The 23,972-nt window shown below is 37.3% G+C and overlaps 1 protein-coding gene across 6 annotated transcripts in view; it reads right to left on the bottom strand.

Moving 5' to 3' along the window:
* LOC126474003 (uncharacterized protein C15orf61) overlaps positions 1 to 23,972 on the bottom strand; it is a 65,068-nt gene that overhangs the window by 34,981 nt on the left and 6,115 nt on the right. For 5 of the 6 annotated variants that reach the window (XM_050101436.1, XM_050101395.1, XM_050101405.1 and 2 more), the window contains one exon: positions 5,469 to 5,826. In XM_050101436.1, the coding sequence (XP_049957393.1) occupies positions 5,469 to 5,775 (307 nt within the window). In that variant the 5' untranslated portion in view covers positions 5,776 to 5,826. Of the gene's footprint in view, positions 1 to 5,468; positions 5,827 to 22,704; positions 22,820 to 23,972 lie in introns of those variants that run through there. The other variant, XM_050101429.1, reaches the window with a different exon arrangement.

The raw sequence follows: 23,972 nt of genomic DNA, 5'->3' as shown, positions 1-23,972 counted from the left end.
TACAGGGACTAGGTGACTATGTTAAAAAACAGAGTCATAGATCTCTGTCACCTTGAAGTATAGTGCTGTATTCAATACCAGTTACTTGAGCTGCCATAATAATGCATAATTTACTTTTTGATACCCTCTCGAGGAAGCATATGTTGAGAAAGATACTACAGGTAAGATTTAAACAGTTCCTAAGCATCTGGCAAGAGAGAAATGGCTCAAGTTCAAACGGAATCAATAATACTGTATTGGATAATGGTCAGTTATTAGTTTACTGAACAGAGACTGAGTATCATGATTGATTTTTTTACATGGTCCCGAGCATAGAACTACCGGGCACCACTTCAATTGGACTCAAACTGAAAAATAAAATAATTGGCAGCCTTTCACAAAGAGGCATTCTGTAAGTCACCTGAATCCGTTTAGGAAACATGTGGCAAACTTAAATAAAGGCCATCAAATTAGGAATTTAAAGTGGCATCTCTTTCAGAAACCACTGCATCAACTCAAGTCAGTTTGTTATCAGAGTACAAGGGTGAACGGACATTAGACTTACTGATAAGTAACCTGATACCATATGCATAAGAGAGGGAGAGGGAGAGAGAGAGAGAGAGAGAGAGAGAGAGAGAGAGAGAGAGAGAAAACGAAGTACAAAAAGACTTATGGAAAAAGTCAAGTGGCGAAGACATAAAGAAGGGACAAGCAGTATTACAAAGAATGCAAGAAATGATGGGTGGAGTTCTGTTAGTAAGTTAAATATGAGAAAGTGTACAAATGGCAAGCACTGAAAAATGTGAGACTACTTATACAATTATGCAGAGCATGTTAAGTTTCTTAACTCTTCATTCTTACTGAAAAGTTTGTCCTATTATATCACTATATAATATGAAACAAGAGGCATTTTTTAAAGAAGTGACTGCACTGAAGAAATATATTGAGTAAGAGTGCGGGGTAACTAAAACACTTGACTGGAGGAGCACGGCTGAAATCCTAATCAAACCATCTAGAATTATATTTTAATGGTTCCCATAAATCACTCAAATGAATTCTAACAATGCTCCATCCATAATGAGCTCTTTTTTCCTAATGAAATATATGTCATCAGTAGTGTAGGTGAAGTTCATAGTAGTAAAGGATTATATGACTGGCTTATTTCAATATAGGTACAAGTCCATTTTTGTTCATTCTGAGATACAGAGTCCTAAAGTTAAATGAGTGCTGAAAAATCTGCAGTTGAGATACCAGAAATATTCAAGTACATACTGAAATAAGCCCTTCATATGTGACAACAGATCTGCAGAAGTGACAGTCAAATACACCAAAGTGCCAAGCAAACTGGTATAGGCATGCGTATTCAAATACAGAGATATGTAAATAGGCAGAATACTGTGCTGCAGTCGGCAACGCCTATATAAGACACCAAGTGTCTGGCGCAGTTGTTAGATTGGATACTGCTGCGGCAACAATAGCTGGTTATCAAGCTTTAAATGAGTGAACGGCACACAAGCGATGGGACACAGAATCTCTGAGGTAGGGATGAAGTGGGGATTTTCCCTTACGACCATTTCACAAGTGTGCCGTGAATATCAGGAATCTGGTAAAACACCAAATCTACGACATCACTGTGGCCGGAAAAAGATCCTGCAAGAATGGGACCAATGATGACTGAAGAGAATCATTAAACATGACACAGGTGCAATGCTTTGCAAATTGTTGCAGATTTCAGTGCTGGGCCATCAACAAGTGTCAGCACACAAACCATTCAATGGAACATGCCCAACATCTGCTGTTGACTCCAGGAATATAAGCTCACCCGTCTTTTCGTTGTGTCTGTTTGTAACTCAACATCTCCTCTATATGATGAGCAGAAATCTATCCTTTTTATAACATTGACATTAGTACATCCACATGATTTATGCAATTCACCTCCATTCCATATTCCTTCAATGGTTCTTCCAGTTTCCTTCTCTTGCACTGTAATTCAGTTTTATTGTTCCTATTCATTCTTTGTCCTCAGTTTCATAAATCTCTCAATTATCAGTATGCATTTTCCCCAATTTTTAAATACACCTTGCCCTTTCCTCATCTTTCCAGATTCCTCAATTTTTTCTGAAACAAAATCCTATTTTGTTCATTACCACTGACTGCTGTCCTAGTATCTTATTGGCCCAGTATCTTATTAATTTCTTCTACTCTTGAATTTCATCCTTCTCTTACCCATTCCTTCTCTATATTTATTGATAATTATTTGGAATCATTTAACACATCAACTGCTGTGTGGCCGCTGGTGGCTGCCATGTGGCTGGTGGTGGCCACAGCAGTCTGACACCTTTCCCATTGATATCATAATTTCAGTTCAAAAAAGGAAGCATCAAAAAGATACAAAAATTACAGGAAATCCACTCTCGCAGGCACACGTTCAATCAGGTGCTGGAAAGTTTCTTGGGGAATGGCAGCCCATTCTTCACAGAGTGGTGCACTAAGTAGAGGTATTGATGTCTGACAGTGAGGTCTGGCACGAAGTCGGTGTTCCAAAACCTCCCATAGCAGTTCTATAGGATTCAGGTCAGAACTCTGCGCAGGCCAGTCCATTACAGGGATGTTATTGTCGTGTAACAACTCTGCCACAGGCCGTGCATTGAGAATTGAAAAACTGGTAAAAGCAGGAGAATTGAAAAACTGGTAAAAGCCCAGCAACAGGGAAGATCAATTTGGGTCCCAGAGAAATGTAGGAACACATGAGGCAATACTGACCCTACGACTTGTCTTACAAAATAGGTTGTGGAAAAGCAACCTTATGTCTATATCATTTATAGACTTAGAAAAAGCTTTTGACAATGATGACTGGAATACTGTCTTTGTAATTTGGAAGATAGCAAGGTTAAAATACAGGGAGCAAAAAGCTATTTATATCTTGCACTGAAACCAGACGGTATTTATAAGAGTCGAGGCGGCATGAAAAGGAAGCCGAGGTTGAAAAGGGAGTGAGACAGGGTTGTAGCCTGTCCCCAATGTTGTTCAAACTGTACATTGAGCAAGCAGTAAAAGAAACCAAAGAAAAATTCTGGAGTAGGAATTTAAATTTGAAGCAGAAAAAATAAAACTATGAGGTTTGCCAATGACATTGTAATTCTGTCAGAGACAGCAATGAACTTGGAAGAGCAATTGAATGGAATGGACAGTGTTGTGAAAGGACGACATAATATGGACATCAATAGAAGCAAAATGAAGATAATGGAATGTAATCTTATTAAACCAGGTGAAACTGATGGGATTAGATTAGGGAACAAGACACTAAACGTAGTAGATGAGTTTTGCTATTTTGGCTGCAAAATAAGTGATGATGGCTGAAGTAGAAAGGATATAAAATGTAGACTGGAATTGACAAGATATAAATTTGTTAACATCAAATATAGATTCAAGTGTTAGAAAGTTGTATCTGAAGATGTTTGTCTAGAGTGTAGCCACATATGGAAGTGAAACATGGTCAATAATCAGTTTAGACAAGAAGAGAATGGATACTTTTGAAATGTGGTGCTACAGAAGAATGCTGAAGACTAGATGGGTAGACAGCATAATTAATGAGGAGGTACTGAACAAAACTGGGGAGACAAGAAATTTGTGGTATGACTTGACCAAAAGAAGGGACTGGTTGAGAGGACACCTTCTGAGACATAAAGGGTAGTGTGGGGGGATAAAAATCATAGTGGGAGACTAAGAGATGAATGTAGTAAGCAGATTCAGAAGGATGTAGATTGCAGTAATTATTTGGAGATGAAGAGGTTTCCACAGGATAGAGTAGCATGGAAAGCTTCATCAAACCAGACTTCAGACTGAAGACAACAACAACAAAAACATTGGTTAAAAAAAAAAAAAAAAAAAAAAAAAAAAAAAAAAAAAAAAAAAAAAAAAAACAGTGTGCCTTGAGGTGGTCATAAATTAAAGGTATCTGACACTGCTGACACCATAGGAATATTAACAGAATGAGTAGGTAACATTTTGTGTGAGGAATTAACTAGACATGAATATAATAGAGGGAAACATTCCACGTGGGAAAAATATATCTAAAAACAAAGATGATGTAACTTACCAAAGGAAAGTGCTGGCAGGTCGATAGACACACAAACAAACACAAACATACTCACAAAATTCAAGCTTTCGCAACCCACGGTTGCTTCGTCAGGAAAGAGGGAAGGAGAGGGAAAAACAATATTATGCAGCATCGATGCACATTTTTAGGATGCTGACGAAAGGCAAATGTGAGAACAAATATCTCAGCAGTGCTTGGGACATGTTAAATAGAATGAAACTGATTTTGTGTTCCAGTTGGCCTCTGTGGATAAGGTACATTTTTTACTACATACCACATATAAAATAGCAATTAAAGCAATAGTAGACCCTGTATCATGAAAGTTAATTCAGTACATCTGCAATAAGGGTTATAGCCACTATTTGCTGGAACACAAAACTGATATTATGAGTAATTAATTTGCAAAAGGTAAAACAATAACTAGTAATTAATATGAGCATTTTCTGCACCAATTGTACAAGAGTTTGCTGAAAAGCAATGCCTCTGAATTTTTTGTGTTATAACTCTTAAAATTTTTTAAATAGAACACTTAATTAACATTCTATATATTTATTCTTCATGTCTACATATTTATTTCTCAACACAGTCACCCTGGCCAAGAACATATTTCTCCCAAATTGAGCTCAGTTTGTTGATACTGTCACTGGACAATGACTGACTTTGTTGAGAGAGCCACAAGCTCATCTCTGCTTGAAATCCTTAATCACTATGAAAGTGAAGTCCTCACAGATGTTCTTTAAGTTTTGGAAACAGATGAAAACTGGATGGGGCCAAGTCAGGGCTGTAAGGAGAACAACAGATGACAGTGAATCCAAGACATTGGATTCTTGCAGAGTTCACAGTTTGTGTTCATTATGACATTGTGATGCTGAAGGAGAGGGTGTTCCATGTGTGGATGAACTCTTTGAATTCATGCTTTCCATTTTCTCAAGCACTAATATAGTTAATGTTACACACTGCCCTCTAGCAGCAGAACGTTGCAACTATGTCAGTGAGGTGGGAAAGTCGACCAAGTAATATGCATGGTGTGATACCTCAACTAAGACTGAGAACAGATTAAAAAATTTGGAGGCATTATGTTTCAGCATGCCCTCATAACAAAGAATACATGAGAAAAGACCTTGATGTGAAAAGAAAAACAATCACCCTTTCACAAAACAGTCTACCTGCCAGCAATTTTTTTTTATGACAATGGAAAAAATTAGTCATTTGTAGACAAAATTATTGAAACTTTCACTCACTTCACCAGATCTGGCAGTGGCTGGCTTCTTTTCACCAAAGTTATAACTTCCTTACATATGAGTTTCATTGCTGTTTACTGTCACAACAATGTCTATTGTATTAAACAAAACAAAAAACATATAAAAAACATAAGTTATAGCATACATACCTAAATTAGCAATCTTTATAAAACGAAAGAATGTATCTTCAAGCTGAAGATCTTGATATGGTCTCTTTGTACAGTGATACTTTATGTAAGGATAACATCCTGTGCGGAGAATATGATAATTTGTTTCTTGAACTGGCCAGTTAAAATGCGACTGGCCCCATTGGTCATCATAAACACTGGTGTATTTCACAAAGTAAGATGTCCATGGTGGCTTTTTACATTGTATTAAGTATGCATTCAGAACTTCTGATGCAGCTGGTTTATTTCCTTGTCTTCGTATTAAAAGTCTTGAAAACTGGTGAGTCATTGGTATCCTCTTATTACATGGTGACTATGTCTGTAGTACCAACTTTAACAGCTAAAAAATAAATATCACCAATGATTGAAAACAACAGATAATTAATTTGGAATGGGATTAAAAGAATGAAACAGGTGTAACGTAGATATCTTAAAAATATTGAAAACAAGTTTGCCTATCTCAACACAAATCTTATTTTAAAATAGTGACCATATTTAGATTCTGTGTAACAAGAACCCTGCAAATAAACTTTTGGTGCAGTTACTTTCATATTCTGGAAGCCACTACATAGTTTGTGGTGTCATTCTACCATTTTTCTTCTTAGATATCACACAAGAAAAAGAATTGGTTTACTGAGTGGGGTAGCACAATGTTTAGCACATTGGCCTTGCATTTGGGAGGACAATGGTTCAGACCTGCATCCAGCCATCCTGATTTAGGTTTTCAGTGATTTCCCTAAATCGCTTAAGGCAAATGCTGGGATGGTTCTTTCAAAAGGGCAGGGCCACTTTCCTTCCCCATCCTCCCTTAATCAGAGCTTGTGCTCAGTTTCTAATGACCTCATGGTCAACAATACGTGAAACACTAATCCCCCCCCCCCCCTCCTCCTCCTCCTCCTTTAAGTATTGATTTCACGCAGATGTACATCCTATGATCTTTCTAACTTGATGCAGTATGATGCTTACATGAAGAGGGGTAGTATATTTTTAAAATCTTAAATAAAGAAAATAATCAATTTTTGAAAGTATAATATAATTGGATGGACACAAAAATCCACTCACTGAGCAGCAGCAGTGGAACACACATGTGAAAGCTACTATGCATGCAAACTTTCAGAGCCTGTGGTTCCTTCTTCTGACAGAAGAGTTGAAGGGGAAGGAAGAGGGGTGAAGGAAAAGACTGATGAGATTTTGAAAAAGGAGTAGAGTTTGGAAAAGTCATCCACAACCCCAGGTCAGGGGAGACTAACCAGATGCAATATCTTTTATATTTATGTTCCCCTACTGCCTCTTGGTGATTAGATTTTTTAACTATCCAATTACATTAAGTAAAAAAAAAAAGTTCTCCATATTTTAGGGTATCCTTATCATTCGTTAAATACTACACTTATTATTTCTTTCCTTTCTCAGACGTTATGTCTGGTTAAAAATGGAAAGTGATGTGGACCTTGATCAAGCGTGACTTCCTTTAACTGAACGGTATATGTTACATTGCATTTAGGAACTTTCGGGTAATTGAACATGTATCAATAACTACGGATTTCTGTAGTAGTATATATACGTTTGGATGTAGCTGTATTGCGTTGATGTACTGGTGGATATTGTGTGGTATGACTCCTGTAGTTGATAGTATAATTGGTATAATGTCAACTTTATCCTGATGCCACATGTCCTTGACTTCCTCAGCCAGTTGGATGTATTTTTCAATTTTTTCTCCTGTTATCTTCTGTATATTTGTTGTATTGGGTATGGATATTTTGATTAGTTGTGTTAATTTCTTCTTTTTGTTGATGAGTATGATGTCAGGTTTGTTATGTGGTGTTGTTTTATCTGTTATAATGGTTCTGTTCCAGTATAATTTGTATTCATCATTCTCCAGTACATTTTGTGGTGCATACTTGTATGTGGGAACGTGTTGTTTTATTAGTTTATGTTGTATGGCAAGTTGTTGATGTATTATTTTTGCTACATTGTCATGTCTTCTGGTGTATTCTGTATTTGCTAGTATTGTACATCCGCTTGTGATGTGATCTACTGTTTCTATTTATTGTTTGCAAAGTCCGCATTTATCTGTTGTGGTATTGGGACCTTTAATAATATGCTTGCTGTAATGTCTGGTGTTTATTGTTTGATCCTGTATTGCAATCATGAATCCTTCCGTCTCACTGTATATATTACCTTTTCTTAGCCATGTGTTGGATGTGTCTTGATCGATGTGTGGCTGTGTTAGATGATACGGGTGCTTGCCGTGTAGTGTTTTCTTTTTCCAATTTACTTTCTTCGTATCTGTTGATGCTATGTGATCTAAAGGGTTGTAGAAGTGGTTATGAAATTGCAATGGTGTATCCGATGTATTTATATGAGTGACTGCTTTGTGTATTTTGCTAGTTTCTGCTCGTTCTATGAAGAATTTTCTTAAATTGTCTATCTGTCCATAATGTAGGTTTCTTTATGTAGATAAATCCCCTTCCTCCTTCCTTTCTGCTTAATGTGAATCTTTCTGTTGCTGAATGTATGTGATGTATTCTATATTTGTGGCATTGTGATCGTGTAAGTGAATTGAGTGCTTCTAGGTCTGTGTTACTCCATTTCAATACTCCAAATGAGTAGCTCAATATTGGTATAACATAAGTATTTATAGCTTTTGTCTTGTTTCTTGCTGTCAATTCTGTTTTCAGTATTTTTGTTAGTCTTGGTTATATTTTTCTTTTAGTTCTTCTTTAATATTTGTATTATCTATTCCTATTTTTTGTCTGTATCATAGATATTTATAGGCATCCGTTTTTTCCAACGCTTCTATGCAGACACTGTGGTTATCCAATATGTAATCTTCTTGTTTAGTGTGTTTTCCCTTGACCATGCTATTTTTCTTACATTTGTCTGTTCCAAAAGCCATATTTATATCATTGCTGAATACTTCTGTTATCTTTAGTAATTGGTTGAGTTGTTGATTTGTTGCTGCCAGTAGTTTTAGATCATCCATGTATAGCAAATGTGTGATTTTGTGTTGGTATATTCCAGTAATATTATATCCATAATTTGTATTATTTAGCATGTTGGATAGTGGGTTCAGAGCAAGGCAGAACCAAAAAGGACTTAATGAGTCTCCTTGGTATATTCCATGCTTAATCTGTATTGGCTGTGATGTGATATTATTTGAATTTGTTTGGATATTAAGTGTGGTTTTCCAATTTTTCATTACTATGTTTAGGAATTGTATCAATTTAGGATCTACTTTGTATATTTCCAATATTTGTAGTAACCATGAGTGGGGTACACTATCAAAAGCTTTTTGGTGATCAATGTATGCATAGTGTAGCAACCTTTGTTTAGTTTTAGCTTGATATGTCACCTTTGCATCTATTATCAGTTGCTCTTTACATCCTCGTGCTCCTTTGCAGCAGCCATTTTGTTCTTCATTTATAATTTTGTTCTGTGTTGTATGTGTCATTAATTTCTGTGTAATGACTGAAGTTAATATTTTGCATATTGTTGGTAGGCATGTTAGGGGCGATATTTTGCTGGGTTTGCTGTTTCTGCTTGATCTTTAGGTTTCAGATAAGTTATTTCTTGTGTAAGTGTATCAGGGTTTGTGTATGGGTCTGCAATGTAACTGTTAAATAATTTAGTTAGATGTGAATGTGTTGAGGTGAACTTCTTTAACCAGAAATTTGCTATTTTATCATTTCCAGGGGCTTTCCAATTGTGAGTAGAATGAATTGCTTGGGTGACTTCATGTTGCAAAATTATCACTTCAGGCATTTGTGGTATCATCTTGTATGTGTCTGCTTCTGCTTGTATCCACTGTGCATGTCTATTATGTTGTACCGGGTTTGACCATATGTTGCTCCACAAGTGTTCCATGTCTGTTATGTTTGGTGGATTGTCTATTTTAATGTGTGTGTTATCTATTGTCTGGTAAAATTTCTTTTGGTTTGTGTTGAATGTTTGGTTTTGTTCCCTTCTAATTTCACTTTTTTTGTATCTTCTAAGGCATTTGGCCAATGCTTGTAATTTCTGCTTCTTTTCATCTAATTGCTCTATCGCTTCTTGTTGTGAGATTTTACCTAACCTTTTTCGTTTTTTGTCTCATATTTCATTTCTCGTAAATTGTGTTAGCTGTCCGATGTCTTTTCTCAGTTTTTCTATTCTGATCTGTAGCCTGTGTTGCCATGCTGGTTTTGTGGGTTTCTTCTGTGTGTTGGTTGTCTGCCTACTGTGTATATTTAGTGTAGTGAGTGCTCCTATATAAACCAGTAGTTGTAACTCTTCCATAGTTGTATTTTCATTTATTTTGTTGTGTATGATTGTGTTGATAGTTGTTATTGTTGTTTCGACTTGTGGGTTATTTGGTGGTCTATGCAAGAATGGTCTAATGTCTGTATTTGTGTCTTTGTATTCTATATATGTCAGCTGAAATTTTTCTTCTATATCTAACATGTGTGTCACTTTGTGTTCTATTTGTGCTTGTTCTGGTGGCTGTCTTAAGATTTCGTTTTCCTTTGATTGTTTAATTGATGTGTGTTGTTCTTTCTTTGTTTGTTCTGGGATGTTTGAGTCCAGTACTATATTTTCTTCTTCTTCTGATTGCACATTATTTTGTTCCAGTATTTGTTGTACTTGTTGTTTGATGTTTTCTAATTCTGACTGGGGTATCCTGTTATTTTTGGTTACTACACGGATCTGATCAGCTAGTCGTTGTTCTGTTAAAAATTTTAATTCTGGGTGTCTGGTAATAAATGTTGTGTATACTTGTGATCTGTATTCTGTTGTGTTGGTTCCTAAGTTTGTTGCTTGGTAATAACAGAACCTGAGGTGTCGGTTAACTTCGTCTGACCATCTCATCCTCTGTCTTTGTTTTCCTTCTAGTGTGGTTATTATTATTATTATTATTATTTAGAGTGCTCCATTAGAGTTTATTAAGCCTATCATGAAACTTGTTACAGATTTTTTTTTAACTTCTTCAGTCTATGGATCTCAGACATATGAAAGTACTGTTGTCACTGAGGGAAAAGAATGGTAGGTACACAAGTACAAGGTTTGGTGTTGCTCCACATTTAGAAGACTGTTTTACAGGACTACCATACCCAGCAATCATACTAGCTGATATTTAGTAAATCTTGTTTCACAGCAACCAGTATGGTATTTAAATAAAATGTCATTTGATTTAATAATTTACTTCAAACAATCATCCCACATTACATAGCATTATATTAGTCATATTTGATGGATCCTGTGGCAAGTGGTGGCTGGAATGTGGAAATAAATCAAAGATGTACAGTTAACTTAAGTGAAATACAATGAAATGACTTAGCGTTATGGAAGACTGTTGTATTGCAGTGCTAATTAAAACAATAAAATCACCTAAAACACTTCATTTAAGCATTTTTGTGAAGATGTTCTTCAGGAGAGTCCAAGGAGTTACTCTGACATACATCTAAAACTCCATCACATTATCTACATTAAATATGTTCAACACACATGTACTTGGCATCTTTTTTGTAGTAACCTCTCTGTAGAGGTTGTTTTCGGTTCTAATGTTACATTCATGCTTTTCACTGTTTTATGAGAAGAGAAAAATACTGTTAATGACTAATGACAAAGGGCGTGTGAGGGTGTGTGTGTGTGGGGTGGGGTGGGGGGGGGGTGAAGTAGGTGCCAAAATATTGATTTCTCTGAAGAGCACACTGCAGGACATGGATTTAATTATCATCAATAAAAGTGTTTTTCTATCCAAAACTTAAATGAAAAATCACACAGTGGAAAGCTCAGGATAGCATTGCTACAAAATGAAAAGATAATGTAATTGGGTAGATAAAAAACCCACTCATTAAGCAGCAAGAGGAGAAAAAACCGACCCCCCCCCCGCCCCCCCCCCCCCCCCCCCACACACACAGAGAGAGAGAGAGAGGGAAAAAAAAAGAAAACAAGGTTTTACTTTGCAAGCTTTTGAAGCTAGTGGCTCTTTCTTAAGGGTTAAAGGGGAAGAATGAAGGGTGAAAGAATAGGACTGGAGAGGTTTAGAAAAAAAGGTAGAGTTCAGGGGCAGGGGAGCCTTACCTTCTCATCCTGTCCAGTAAGTCTCCCCTGATCTGTGGTTCTGAGTGCCTTTTCCAAACTCTGCCCCTTTTTCTAGACCTCTACAGTCCTTTTGTTTCACCCCTCTTCCTTCCCTTTCAACCCTTCTGCCAGAAGAAAGAGTCATTGGTTCTGAAAGCATGCGAAGTAAAACACTGTTTTTTTTTTTTTTTTTTTTTTTTTTTTTTTTTTTTTTTTTTTTTTTTTTTTCCCTGCCGCCACTTGGGAAGTAGATATATTATCTATCCGATTATATTATTTTTTCAAAATTGATTATTTTTATTGTTATAACAAAATGAAAATGAAAAGGCTGGATTTCTACCCACCACATAGATGATGTCTTGAGTTGCAGACAGCACAATGAAAAAGGCTGTTAGACATTTAATCTTTAGACAAAGAATGTCGTTCTGCTGAAATATAATACTCACTTATGTAAACATAAGCACAACTCACACATAAATGGCTACTATCTCCATGCGATGACATCCGACTGCAACTGTGTCTGATGTGTGCAGCAATGCTTCGGCGTGAGAAGTGGTGTTAAGGAGAAGGTGGAGGAATAGCACTATATGGGTGGGGGAAGACACTGTGCTGCCTGTGAGAGTGTGAAAGGATGTGATGGGGACAATATAGGATGCTAGGTGTAGAGTGGGGAAGGGGGGGGCAGAAGCAGAGAAGGGGAAAAGACAGTAGGTGCTTTGGAGGGAGAGAAGGCACTTGTAGTGCTGTAGTGAGAGCAGGGGAGGGTAGGGAGGTTCCCATCTGTGCAATTTAGAAAAGCAGGCCTTTGTAGGAATAATCCAGATGGCACAGATTGTGAGGCAGTCACTGAAGTAAAGCACATTATATCAGGCAAAATGTTCAGTGACTGGGTAGTCCAGATGTCTCTTAGCCACAGTTTGGTGGTAGCGATTCATGAAGACAGATGGCTTGTTAGTTGTCACGTTGCACCTTAGTTTGTAGATCATATGGCTGCTTTCACAGGTCACCCTGTCTTTGATGGCATAAGAGATGCCTATGACAGGACTGGAGTAGGTGGTTCTGAGAGAATGTATGGGACAGGTCTTGCTTCTGGTTTTACTTCAGGGAGATGAGACACAAGGCAAGAGGTTGGGAACAAGGATGGGCAATGATACTGGGTAGGTCCACAACCACTCTATTCATGCCTGTTGGTTTCCCGTACTCATAACAGGTTACTACGACTGTCTCTGGAGAAAAAGCTGAGTAGACCCAGTGGGTGCCTATTCTCTGGAAATGTCGACATGGTGTTAACACTTCCCTTTGATATTCACTTGCTTCAGCTTTTCCCAAGGATAACTGAACCTCATATGCCTGTATCCAAGCTGTATCATTCTACTTGGTCAGATTGTAATGCTTTCCCTCTGGCATCTCTGTAGGTCTTCCAGTGACATTAGGATGTAGCCATCTCTTTGGTCTGAAATTCTCAATACATCTGTGGTCTGTACCTGTGTCCATTTCCCCACAGTTTCCCACTTGACTGGATAGAGGTGTATGGTAAAACATTGATACCATGCATTGAAGCCTGCCACTGGGAATCGAATTAACGCACGGGTACCTTGCACCATCAGAACTCATTTCAGTGATGGACGCATGGCAGAATAGTGCTGAATTCCCTTCTCTTGTTTCTATTGTGCTCCATAATTATGCTGTAATTTTTTTTTTGCACTTTGCATACACTGGTTATGAATTGCTGTGGTGGCAATAATGTTGACTTAGCTGTCCACGGATGGCGTCATGTACTGCTTCTTGCAGCATGGTAACTCCCATCCTTGAATCACTCAGACTGTCTGTTAGTGCTCGTAGCAACCTAGTTATGGCCACTCTCCCAACCATTACATTCATTCAATTTTGCACCGTCTGTAAGTCACTATTTAAGGCCTGCACAGTATCTTGCGTATTCTGCACTAGTTCCGCAATTAACTCTTACACTATCCTGATATTGTTTAGCACCATGCTGTTCTAAGTTTGACAACTGAGAAGTATGCCACTCCATTCTGGACCAGTGGTCTCTGCTACTTCTTGTATTTGACCCATCATGTCGTTCATGATTGGCCTGTGGAGTAGGCATTTTAGACATACTCTGATCACAGGTCATCTGTTTCTTCTTTGTTCCATGAGACAGTTGTAATTCCAAAACAATTCAACAGCTCATAAGAGGAAACCATGGTGCCAACGCTATAAAACCTGAACTAGGAGCAATGGAAGAAAGTGATTTGATCAGAGGAATATTGTTTCACACTGTTTCCAACTTCCAGCTCAATTCATATTCCAAGACCGAAACATGAGAGGAATTTGGTGATGATATGGGCCCCATGGTTACTCTCCAAGGTTGCATTACTGCCTACAATTATGTCCCATTTTGACTTATCACGTTCATCCCATGGTATAATGTTTGTTCCCCAATGGTGACACGGTGTTCCAAGAAGACAGGGCTCCTGTTCACACAACTCACATTGTCCAGGACTGGTTTTGTGAGCATGAGGACGAATTGTTATGTTTTCCCTGACCACCAAAGTCACAGAAGTCAGTATTACTGAGACTTCATGGTTACTTTGGAGCAAAGGGTGTGTTATCACTATCTAACTCCATCGTCATTACCTGAACTTGCCACTACTTTGCATGAAGAATGGTATAAGATTTCCTTGAAAACCATACAGGAGCTAACAATTAGCTGTATTTAGAACCTGTTTTAAATGCCAATGGTTTTCCTACAATGTATTAGACATTGTAAGTAGGTCCTTGCATTATGACATCATCCACACCATTCCAGCTTATTAATAAAAATTGTACTGGCTTTTTATCTGTAGTGTGCTTAAAGTGTACCAAGTATTTTACCCATAGTCACGATCTTGATCTGTGTGGCTCTGACTCACTTCCACAACTAAAGTTACAGCTGAAAAAATGGTTATTTTCTATGGAATCTCTTGTGAGCCTGATGCAATTAATATACCAAGCTGCTAAAAGAACTCAGAAAAAAACACCTTCAGTGAGTGATATTTGTGAATGAATAGGTGTACTGAGAACAGACACGATTAATTTGCCAACATTGTGTACAGTATAAATGGGATTATACTGCAAAATTTTCCAATTATTCTCCCTACGAGACACTCACCATCCGGCTATGTTGCAATGCTACATTCTCCAGATGGTTTCACACTGGTTTATCAGTCTCCTATGTCTGCTTCTTTGCCACTGGCAATTAGTAAATCTCTGTATGGTATCTTCCATTCTTGTTCTCCATTTGTTACTCTCTAAAAGTTAACTGAAGACCTGATTATTCAGTTTTTGGCATGCTTGTAGTTTTTTCAGTGCAGATTTTCTTACAGTCAGGGTTTCTGGCTCATAAGTCAGAGTTCATGCTTGATAAGTTATAACTAACACCATAGTTTGGTTTATCTTTTTGTTCAAATTTGACTGTACTGATCTAGAATGTATCCCATAATCCACAAACAAATGAAGGTAATGCAAAATTTGCTAGCAGCTTTCTTGCATATGAAAAGGATGGGAGTGGTGTCAAGGGTTGTTACTTGCAAAGTAAACTGAACTAAGTTCCTTTGGTGGAATGATATGTTAAGGTTCATTCACAGTTCATTGACGACTGGCAAACCAAATATATTACACATGCAGATTTCTTCATTATCTTCTATCACTATCAAATGTGTGTACCTGTGAATCTTTATTATCTAACTTGAAATGCATAAAGTGAGTACCTAACTTGAAATGCATAAAGTGAGCTTTTAGCAGATTTGAAATTAAATTAGCGGTCCTCAGTCACACATTTTGTTCTCCAGTCAGCTACAAGCCGAGCTCAGTTACTGACTCAATTCTAAGAGTAGTTTCTAGAGCAGATGCATGGCTATCACTTGTGTCACCAGAAACATTACACTTTTAACCAAACATTTAAAGCCTTTGCCATATCATTTATATATTGTATGTGGTATCCATAATCAAAGTATCAGTTTGAAAATGCTCTAGGAAGAGAACCACTGTTCAGAATGGCATCAAATTTGAACAGCATATTACTGACACAGAGGGAAATGTGATTTTTTTTTGGGGGGGGGGGGGGATGGGGGGGTGGGAGGAGGGGGGGGGGGGAACAATTTGCGTCCAAGATGTCTAATGTACTTGTCTCCATGAAGGATTGCATGCTGGTGGTAATGCCTTTTTACAAGAATGGTGAGATTGTGTACCAGTAGCCCTGCAGGAGTTCCAAACACTCAAGGGTATGAGAAAAGACACTGATCCAATGTGTGCCAAAGATCTGGAGAAAAGATAGGTTCTTTTGAAGTGAAATGTGGCAGATGGAGGAAAGCAGTTGATTCGATGTCTTTCAAAGATATGGCCACAGTATTGCAGGAGGGGTCAAGCAGTGGTGCGTAAATTTATTTGTTTCAGTTGTAAATATTTGTCACAAAACTCAACCAGTTCCACTTCATTCTGCAAAAGGTGCCTGTGTGGTGCGGATGGTCAGCATCATTTATCGTAGGATCAAATTTTTTTCAGGAGATGAGTCCTAAGCATCCTGTTACCTGTACCATCACTGGTAATTGCTATGAGAGTCTTTCTGACCCTTCAACAGCTTGGATGTGCAGGTAGAATCATTTTCATGCAAGATGACATTCCTCCACACACTGCACAGCCAGTGAAGTGGCTGCTGTAGAGGCATTTCAGAAATGCTAGAATTATCAGCCATCATTTCCCTATAGCCTGGCCATACAGAGTACCTGACATTAATCCATGGGATTTTTGCATTGCACAATGCATTCTGAACATGACCGATGAGACACTCCAATCTCCTATGGAACATATAGTTTCTTGATTTCTACTTTTGGCAGTTAACGGTGGACAGCATATTGAGCATGTCTTGTGCCAGTCTTATAATGATTTGAAACTGATGTCATTTTGCTTTTTATGTGGTTTTTGGCCTCACGACAATTAAAAAACAATTTTTCCCATTTGACATGGTATGACTGCCATGGTGGCTGGGCTTACCTAATTAACATTGCCACAGCTGTTGACTGCTGAACTTGCGCAGTCATGGACATAGAACAGTATGGATGGTGTAATGTGCCACAGTATTGCGATTCATCTGTCATTTGTACGCGACTCCATTTACAGTTCGATGCTTACAGGTAAAATTCCCATTAAATTTTTTTTTGTTCCACAATGTTTCCCAGTGTCAATAACACGTTGTTCAATTTTGCCATCGCTCTGAGCAGTGTTCCTCTTTCTACAGCATTCTGAAGTTGGAATTTAATTATGGACGCCCTGTAAATTATGAATTCTAAGACAGCAAGAATGTTTCTGTATTTGATGTTTCTCTAATCAAAACTTAATACATATTTTTTGTGTTCCATTCTCTTTACAAGAGCCTGTTTTAAATAAGATTTTAGCTCCTGAAAAGGATAATGTTTGAATTTTTCTAAAAGTATTGTGTGATCTACAGAACCAAAAGCTTCACTTTTCCTACACAATATTCTGACAATAAAAGTTAGTACACTTTTAATAACTGAGTGAAATCATTTGAAGTGTTATATAAGTGTAGGCTTTCATAGCTGCTATCCAACTGAAAAAAAATTTTGCAGTTCTACCCTTTGTGGCCAAAAATCGTGAGAAGGCACTGTGATATGAGTCAGTCAAGGGCTGCTGAAAGCTATGTGGTGCATTTGTTTCCCGGCCATGGAAGAAATGAGTTTCTGATACCCCACATGTAATTCTGTGATGATCTGATGCACAGACTGTCAGTCACTCCTTATGGCTCTACAGAGATGATGTGCTCTTACTTGTGTCCTGTGCAGTAATATATACATGTGGAAACATTGCATCTGCAGTACTGTAGAAGCACCTAGACAGTGTTGACCTCGGAAACATAAATTCTCGTTTCATTTCTGATATGCTATGACCTGTGTGTCTTGCAGTGATTATCATACCACATTTGATGTTGATTAGCTCATGACTTGCTACAATGTTTACTACACACATGTTTATAACATACTGCTCAGATATCATGTCTACACCCATACCATATGCAACAACAACTAGCCACAACATTTGGGCGTCATACACAGCATATCTTCAAATGAGACAATTTTCCTGTGACTTTTGACCACTCAATTTAAATTTGCTTGAGGTCCACATCACTCAGGTTATACATGTTGTGTTACATAAGAGAGATGAGCTTCTCTTATCAGTATAGGAAAATGAAAAATCTAAAAATATTTCTACATATTGTGCTATGCAAAACTGAAGATCATAAGGAAGTCACAGATACTGAACAAATGCACCTAGATAAAAACAAATTAGAATCACATTACTGTAGGTGTAATATGAGGAAAGAGGTAGTGATTATATGCATAAAAAATAGAATAAAATCTCAGGCCATCTATACATCTAATAAAATTATAACTGGCCAATGTCTGTACATAGGAGATATTTAAGAAAACGTAATATGAGGGGTCTTTATAACAGCAATAAAAACCAAAACAATTATTTTTGGTTTGTTTGTATGACTGTCTGTATTTTTGTAGTGCATCATGCAAAAACTACTGCACAAAGTTGGGTGTGGTTTCCACAGTTGTATCGTTGGAGGTATAACTTAAAATCTGGTACTTGTTTCATCTTGATAAGCTGTCTAGAAGCCAAGTTATCTAAAATAAATAAATAATAAATAAATAAATACAGAGTGTATTCTTTAACTGGGTCAGTATGAGGAAATCAGAATCCATAAGAGATACTGGAACAATATCCCAGAAACCTTTATGTGCTTTTTTGTGAAAACAGTTTTCTCATAATCAAATATTTGGTCAAGCATGAATTGTCCATAAAAATGAGTAAAATTGGCAATTTTTTAAAATGTGGATCTACTTAGTTTTGTGTAAGAATCATTTCATTATATTAAATGAGAAAAATGAGGACAGCAGAAGTGTTATAAAACTAAATTAGCTAAAACAGGATATAAATGATAAAATCTGTAAAAAGTAGTATTTTGAAACATTTTATCATAATAATAATAATTATTATTATTATAATACTGTTAACATATCATCCTGTTATCCATAGACATTTTTGAATTCATGCTTGAATTTATGTAACTGTTACAGTAGATAACTTTGTCAAGTTAATGCTACTATTAGAAAGTGAACCAGAGTGCGAAAGGCATTTAGCATTACAGTATTCCAGAATAGCATCATCTCAAGCTCAAGAGACTTCTTCTGAATGCAGATCACATTTGAATGCTAACAGATGCCATAATGCTGTGTTGCAGGCTGTAGAGAGTAATGTAGAAAGTGAAACTCACTTGAGTGCAGACCAATATCGCTACACTGCAGCACGATGTGCAGAAACTTAGGAAAAATATGAGTTTTGATTATTCTCTGATCATAGGTGCCATGAGATTTCCCAATTTGTAGACACGATTCTGAACAGAAATTGTTTTTGGCCAACAAGCGCACCTGTCAGGAAATCCCACAGTCTCCTGAAATGCTCCAGGAAAGAGAAGCACTTTTATCTGTTGACTGTAACCATGATGAAATTTTGTAGCTATTGTAGACAGATGAGCAGCATGAGCTTCGTTTGCCTGCTGCTCAGAGTTACTACCATGATAGACAGGAGGCAATCATCCATCACTTGGGACAAGAAAGAAGTTGTTTGTAGGAAGCACAGCAAAAACAATCCAGCAAGACCTGAACGATGCAGTTAGAGGAAGACTGGTTGCGCCTTGCCATTCTTAAACTGTCAGTCAGTGATGACGGCAAGTCAATGGTACATGATGTTAAAAAGCTGCCAAGACTAGAAAAAGTGGATTTGACTATGATTCAGTAATAAAATATGTAAATTATTCTCAACTTAGTTCACTTAATGATTTCATTAAGCATTACTGTGCTTTGAAGTGGCATGGAGAACCCAATATGGGACAGTTCGCCAAGAAAGAATAAGAGACCAGCCAGAGCCTTTAAAAGGGTTACTAAGAGGAGAAATCCACTATTGAAACAGTTTTTGGGAGAACTTAAGGATCTACAACAGCACTTTCCAAATAACTTCTTTTGGAGTGAATCGGATCCCTGAAGTGGCATTTATGTCTACTTTTAAGGTACAGAACCTAGTGTACCATTTGATTGGCTCTCTGTTGCTGACAGTTGCTCCAAGATTTTTACAAATCTATTTTGTTTCTAATCTCCAAGACAAGGCAAATGTTAGACAGTAACATATTCCTAACTTTCTGGTAGAGCACTTGCCCGCAAAAGGCAAAGATCCTAAGTTTGAGTCTCGGTCCAGAACACAGTTTTAATCTGACAGGAAGTTTCATATTAGTGCATACACTGCTGCAGAATGAAAATTTTATTCTGGGAACATATTCCTAATTTAAGCTCAGGTTTAGTAAGAAGCCTGCAAAATATGCTACACAGTGTGAACCCATATGTCAGCAGCTTTAAAGCTGCACTTGAATCAGTTCAAAATGATGAGTGCAATAATTACAAGCTGTTAAAAGACTAAGAGGATCTCTCCCAAGTGACAATAATGCACCAACTACAAATGAAGTTGCTGTCCTGTTAGTTGACCAGGAATGTGATGAGAGAAATATTGTGTTAGTACTCTTGATGATCATCTTGGGAGAATCAATGAAACACGTCATGCTCATGATTCATTACAGTATCCTTTAATGTTTCATCAAGATGAAGATGGCTACAGTTCTGCTGTGTATAAAGTTGATCCTCACATGGGTGCTCGAAATTTTAACAAAAAAGCTTCTGCAGTGTACTTGTACAGTTTTTTAATCAAGCTATGTGAGAATGAACATATCTACTTACCCTGATTTTGGGGCTTTTTAACCAATTTTTAGTAAACATATATGCAAAAATTGAAAATGAATGCTTAGTATTCATCTGCACTCATCAGAGACAATATGTACGGAAAATTGTATTGATACTTTACAGCAAGATTCTGATGCTGAAAACTTGGGTGGGATGGTGATTATCCATTCCACATTTACTGGTGTTCCCAGGTATAATGTACACAGGACGCATTTTGCTATTTAAAAATTTGGTGGCACAGATTTGTTTGTAGCTATGACTACCAATCCAAAATGGCGAGGTGTCCTACATCAAGCACAACTTGATTTCTCAAGTATTTCTTTTAAAACAAAATGCCTGATAGACCTTCTTACAAAAGAAAGGATATTTGGAGCAATATCTATTCATTAGAGTGGCAAAAGTGTGGTTTGTTTCATCCGCACAACATTTTGTGGTTCGGAGAGAAGTTTAGGCCCAAATATATTGATCGAGTTATTAGTGCCAAAATATCAAATCCTGACACAGGCACTATTCTGCACAGGATTGTCAAAACCAACATGATACAAGGTCCATGTTGCTCGTTAAATAACAGTTCACCTTGCAAGAAAGAAAGTCAGAACATGGAGGAGTTTCCAAAAAACTTTTTTAATAAAACTGTTACTCATGAAAATGTTACTGGCGAAAACGGGTATCCACTGTATCGCTGCTGGGCACCTCAGGATAGTCATTTCACAGCTGAAGGTAATATGCATGGTGATTATGTTGCAGTAGGTAATTGATGGGTAGTGTAAGCTCCCCAGAACATGGAATACTAGCATCGATCGAATATGTGAATAAGGGAAGTGACCAAGTGACATTTGGTTTTCAGAAAGCACATCATGATGAGGTGAAAAAATATAACTCTGGTTGCAATATTAGTACCTTTGGCACAGTGTGGTGAATACTGGGTTTCCCTATTCACAAATGACTCCCTACTGTTATATACTTAGATGTTCATTTAGAAAATGGTCAGTGAGTCTATTTCAGCCCTGAAAATGTGCAGGAACGTTTAGAGAATCCTTGCCAAATCACACTCTTAGCTCATTTCAGTTTCTGTGAGGAAGATAGTTTTGCTCAAACTCTTATGTACAATGGTGTGTCATCCTACTACACTTATGACAAACAAAGAGATGTCAACCAGTGGAAGGGTTTCCAGGTATTTATCTGGACCTCATAGTGTGCTGCATCTGCTAGATAATGGCTAAAATTGGGACAGAACAAGGGCTGTGCAAAGCAGATACTGCTATGTTAGTTCCGAATAGCCAGTATTTTTTTGGTTTCGCTTAAACAGGTGTTTTTTTTTCTTTTTTTACTAATAATGGATTAAGAAATTTGAAACATCAATTATGGATAGCAGCAGTGCTAACATTTTTGTTTTTTTTTTTTTTGCTTTTAAATAAACTCCCTTCAAAAAAGGAATAATTTTTATTTATAGAATTTGCATTAGTTTAAAATATTGTGTTGTTATAGAATAAAGGAAAAGTGATCAGTGTAATTTTAATAACAATGCCGGCAGAAATGATAAACAAATGCATGGCATAAGAATAGTTACAGGAGTGCTGAGGCAATAATGCCACATGTTGTGGCTTAAGATACGTGTGTAAGTGCAAAGTGCAAGACTGCCCTCCACCCTCCACCTGGTCCAAATGGTAGTTTCTCGCTACTGTCACCAGACATCTGTTGTACTGTAGAATGGCACTAACCCTAGGCTGGAATATTTTTATGAAGTGACATAGCAATGAAATACAATGCTTTTTTAGCTTTAAATGATTAAAGATCTATCAGCCAATTCTATAAAACAATAAGTGAGGAAGGAAAATATGGTAACAGTAATAAATTAAAAACAATTCATTCACAGTATAAATAAAACCAGAAAGTAGCTTATTTGCTGCCTAAACTTCAGTTTTTACCCTTTAGCATTGTCTATTCATAATGCTCAAATGGTGGTCTGATCATGATTACAACATGATTTTTGACCAGAGTTTCAAAAAATTTGAATCAATAGGACAATACAGGTGATTTTTTTGTAGTATTAAACCACTGATTATTTTTTGAGGAAAGCAGCAAATGGTGGCTGGACTATGTTTTCTTTTATTTGCCTTTTTAATTTAATATTTTGATTCTAAGCATCTTGAACTTTCTTCAATTTGTACATTTATTAAGGAAGCAATAGAAATAAAAAACCGAAAATTGGTTATTTCAGAAATCAGTTATTCTGAGTAGTTTTAACAGTCAGGTTAAAGTGGCAGGAAAAGATTTAACCAAGAATCAGTTGTTTCAACAATACCCACCATTCCTAGGAGAAACGCTCGAAGACACCGTAATCGGTGAAAGTCACCGAAAGTCACAGGTGATTGTAGCATTAGTCTGCAGTTATGATGGTGCTCTGCTTAATTTCGCATTCTGTACAGTTGTGGGAGAAACATCAGTGTCATTTATTAGATTTTTTTTTAGGCAGCTAAATGTGCTTATGGAGATAGTACAGCAGAAGCTGATGAGAGTGTTGTCAGCCTTTGCTGCCATCGAGATATTCTTATTTCTATTGGTGGCAATCCTATGAGTCATTATGGTCTTCCAGAACTGCATGAAACCACTGACAGCCCATGAATTAGTTGTGAATTATAGCTCTAGTGCAATGGCTGAAGTCATGAATAACAATGTTGGGGCGCTTCGTAATGAGCAAAAGTCAGTATACACCAAGTATTACGGAGTGTTAATCAACAGCAGGGTGAAACATTTTTCCTTGATGCTCCACAAGTGATACAGGCAAAACCTTTTAGACTTAATTACTATTGGCTGAAATCAGAAGGCAACATTAGCTGTAGCGTCTTCTGGGATAGCTGCTGCCTCACTCCCTGAAGAGAAAACTGTGGACATTATGTTCAACCTACCTTTGGACCTAGACATAACTGAAACCCCAGTACATATGTGCAGTATCGCAAAATAGTGACAAGGTGAAGATCCTTGTAGAGTGTAGCCTAATTGTCTGAGATGGTATGCAAAAAAGCCGTGAAAGCAGTCAATCTCAAATGCTCCATGCTCTTGTCCTGGGTGTAGTAATTGAGTATGACACAGAACTTAGGGCTTAGTTGGGTGGCAATCCTCATGCCCAAGAATTCTTGAAAGTTTTATTGAATATTGATGAGGATATAATGCCTGAATCAAATGGGTCAGTGACTCTGCCAGAGAGCCTTTGTCCAATTGTTCCTTTGGTGAAGGAACTTATTTGTTTTGTTCATTGAGATGCATCCCAAATAACATGCCACAAGAATTCTTGACTTTGTGAAAAAGCAAAACTGACACCAAAAAATGATCAAGCAGCTGCTATAAGTCAGAGAATTTTGGAAAAAATCGTTAGGAACACGGTGATATATTGGTCCATTAATACACCTCTGGACCGAATTGATGCTACCACTTATCCGGTAGTTTCCTAACTCCCATTATGCATCCGGACTCCTCACACATAACCTCAGTCTGAAAGTGGGTATTCCAATTATGCTGCTTCAGAACTTAACCCCTCTGAAGCTGTGTAATGAAACTCACTTTAAAGTGGTGTCAC

Source organism: Schistocerca serialis, chromosome 1, assembly GCF_023864345.2.
Source record: "Schistocerca serialis cubense isolate TAMUIC-IGC-003099 chromosome 1, iqSchSeri2.2, whole genome shotgun sequence".
Classification (NCBI taxonomy): Eukaryota; Metazoa; Arthropoda; class Insecta; order Orthoptera; family Acrididae; genus Schistocerca; species Schistocerca serialis.
Note: the sequence above shows the minus strand (reverse complement) of the source record. Positions and strands in the feature narration are given on the sequence as shown.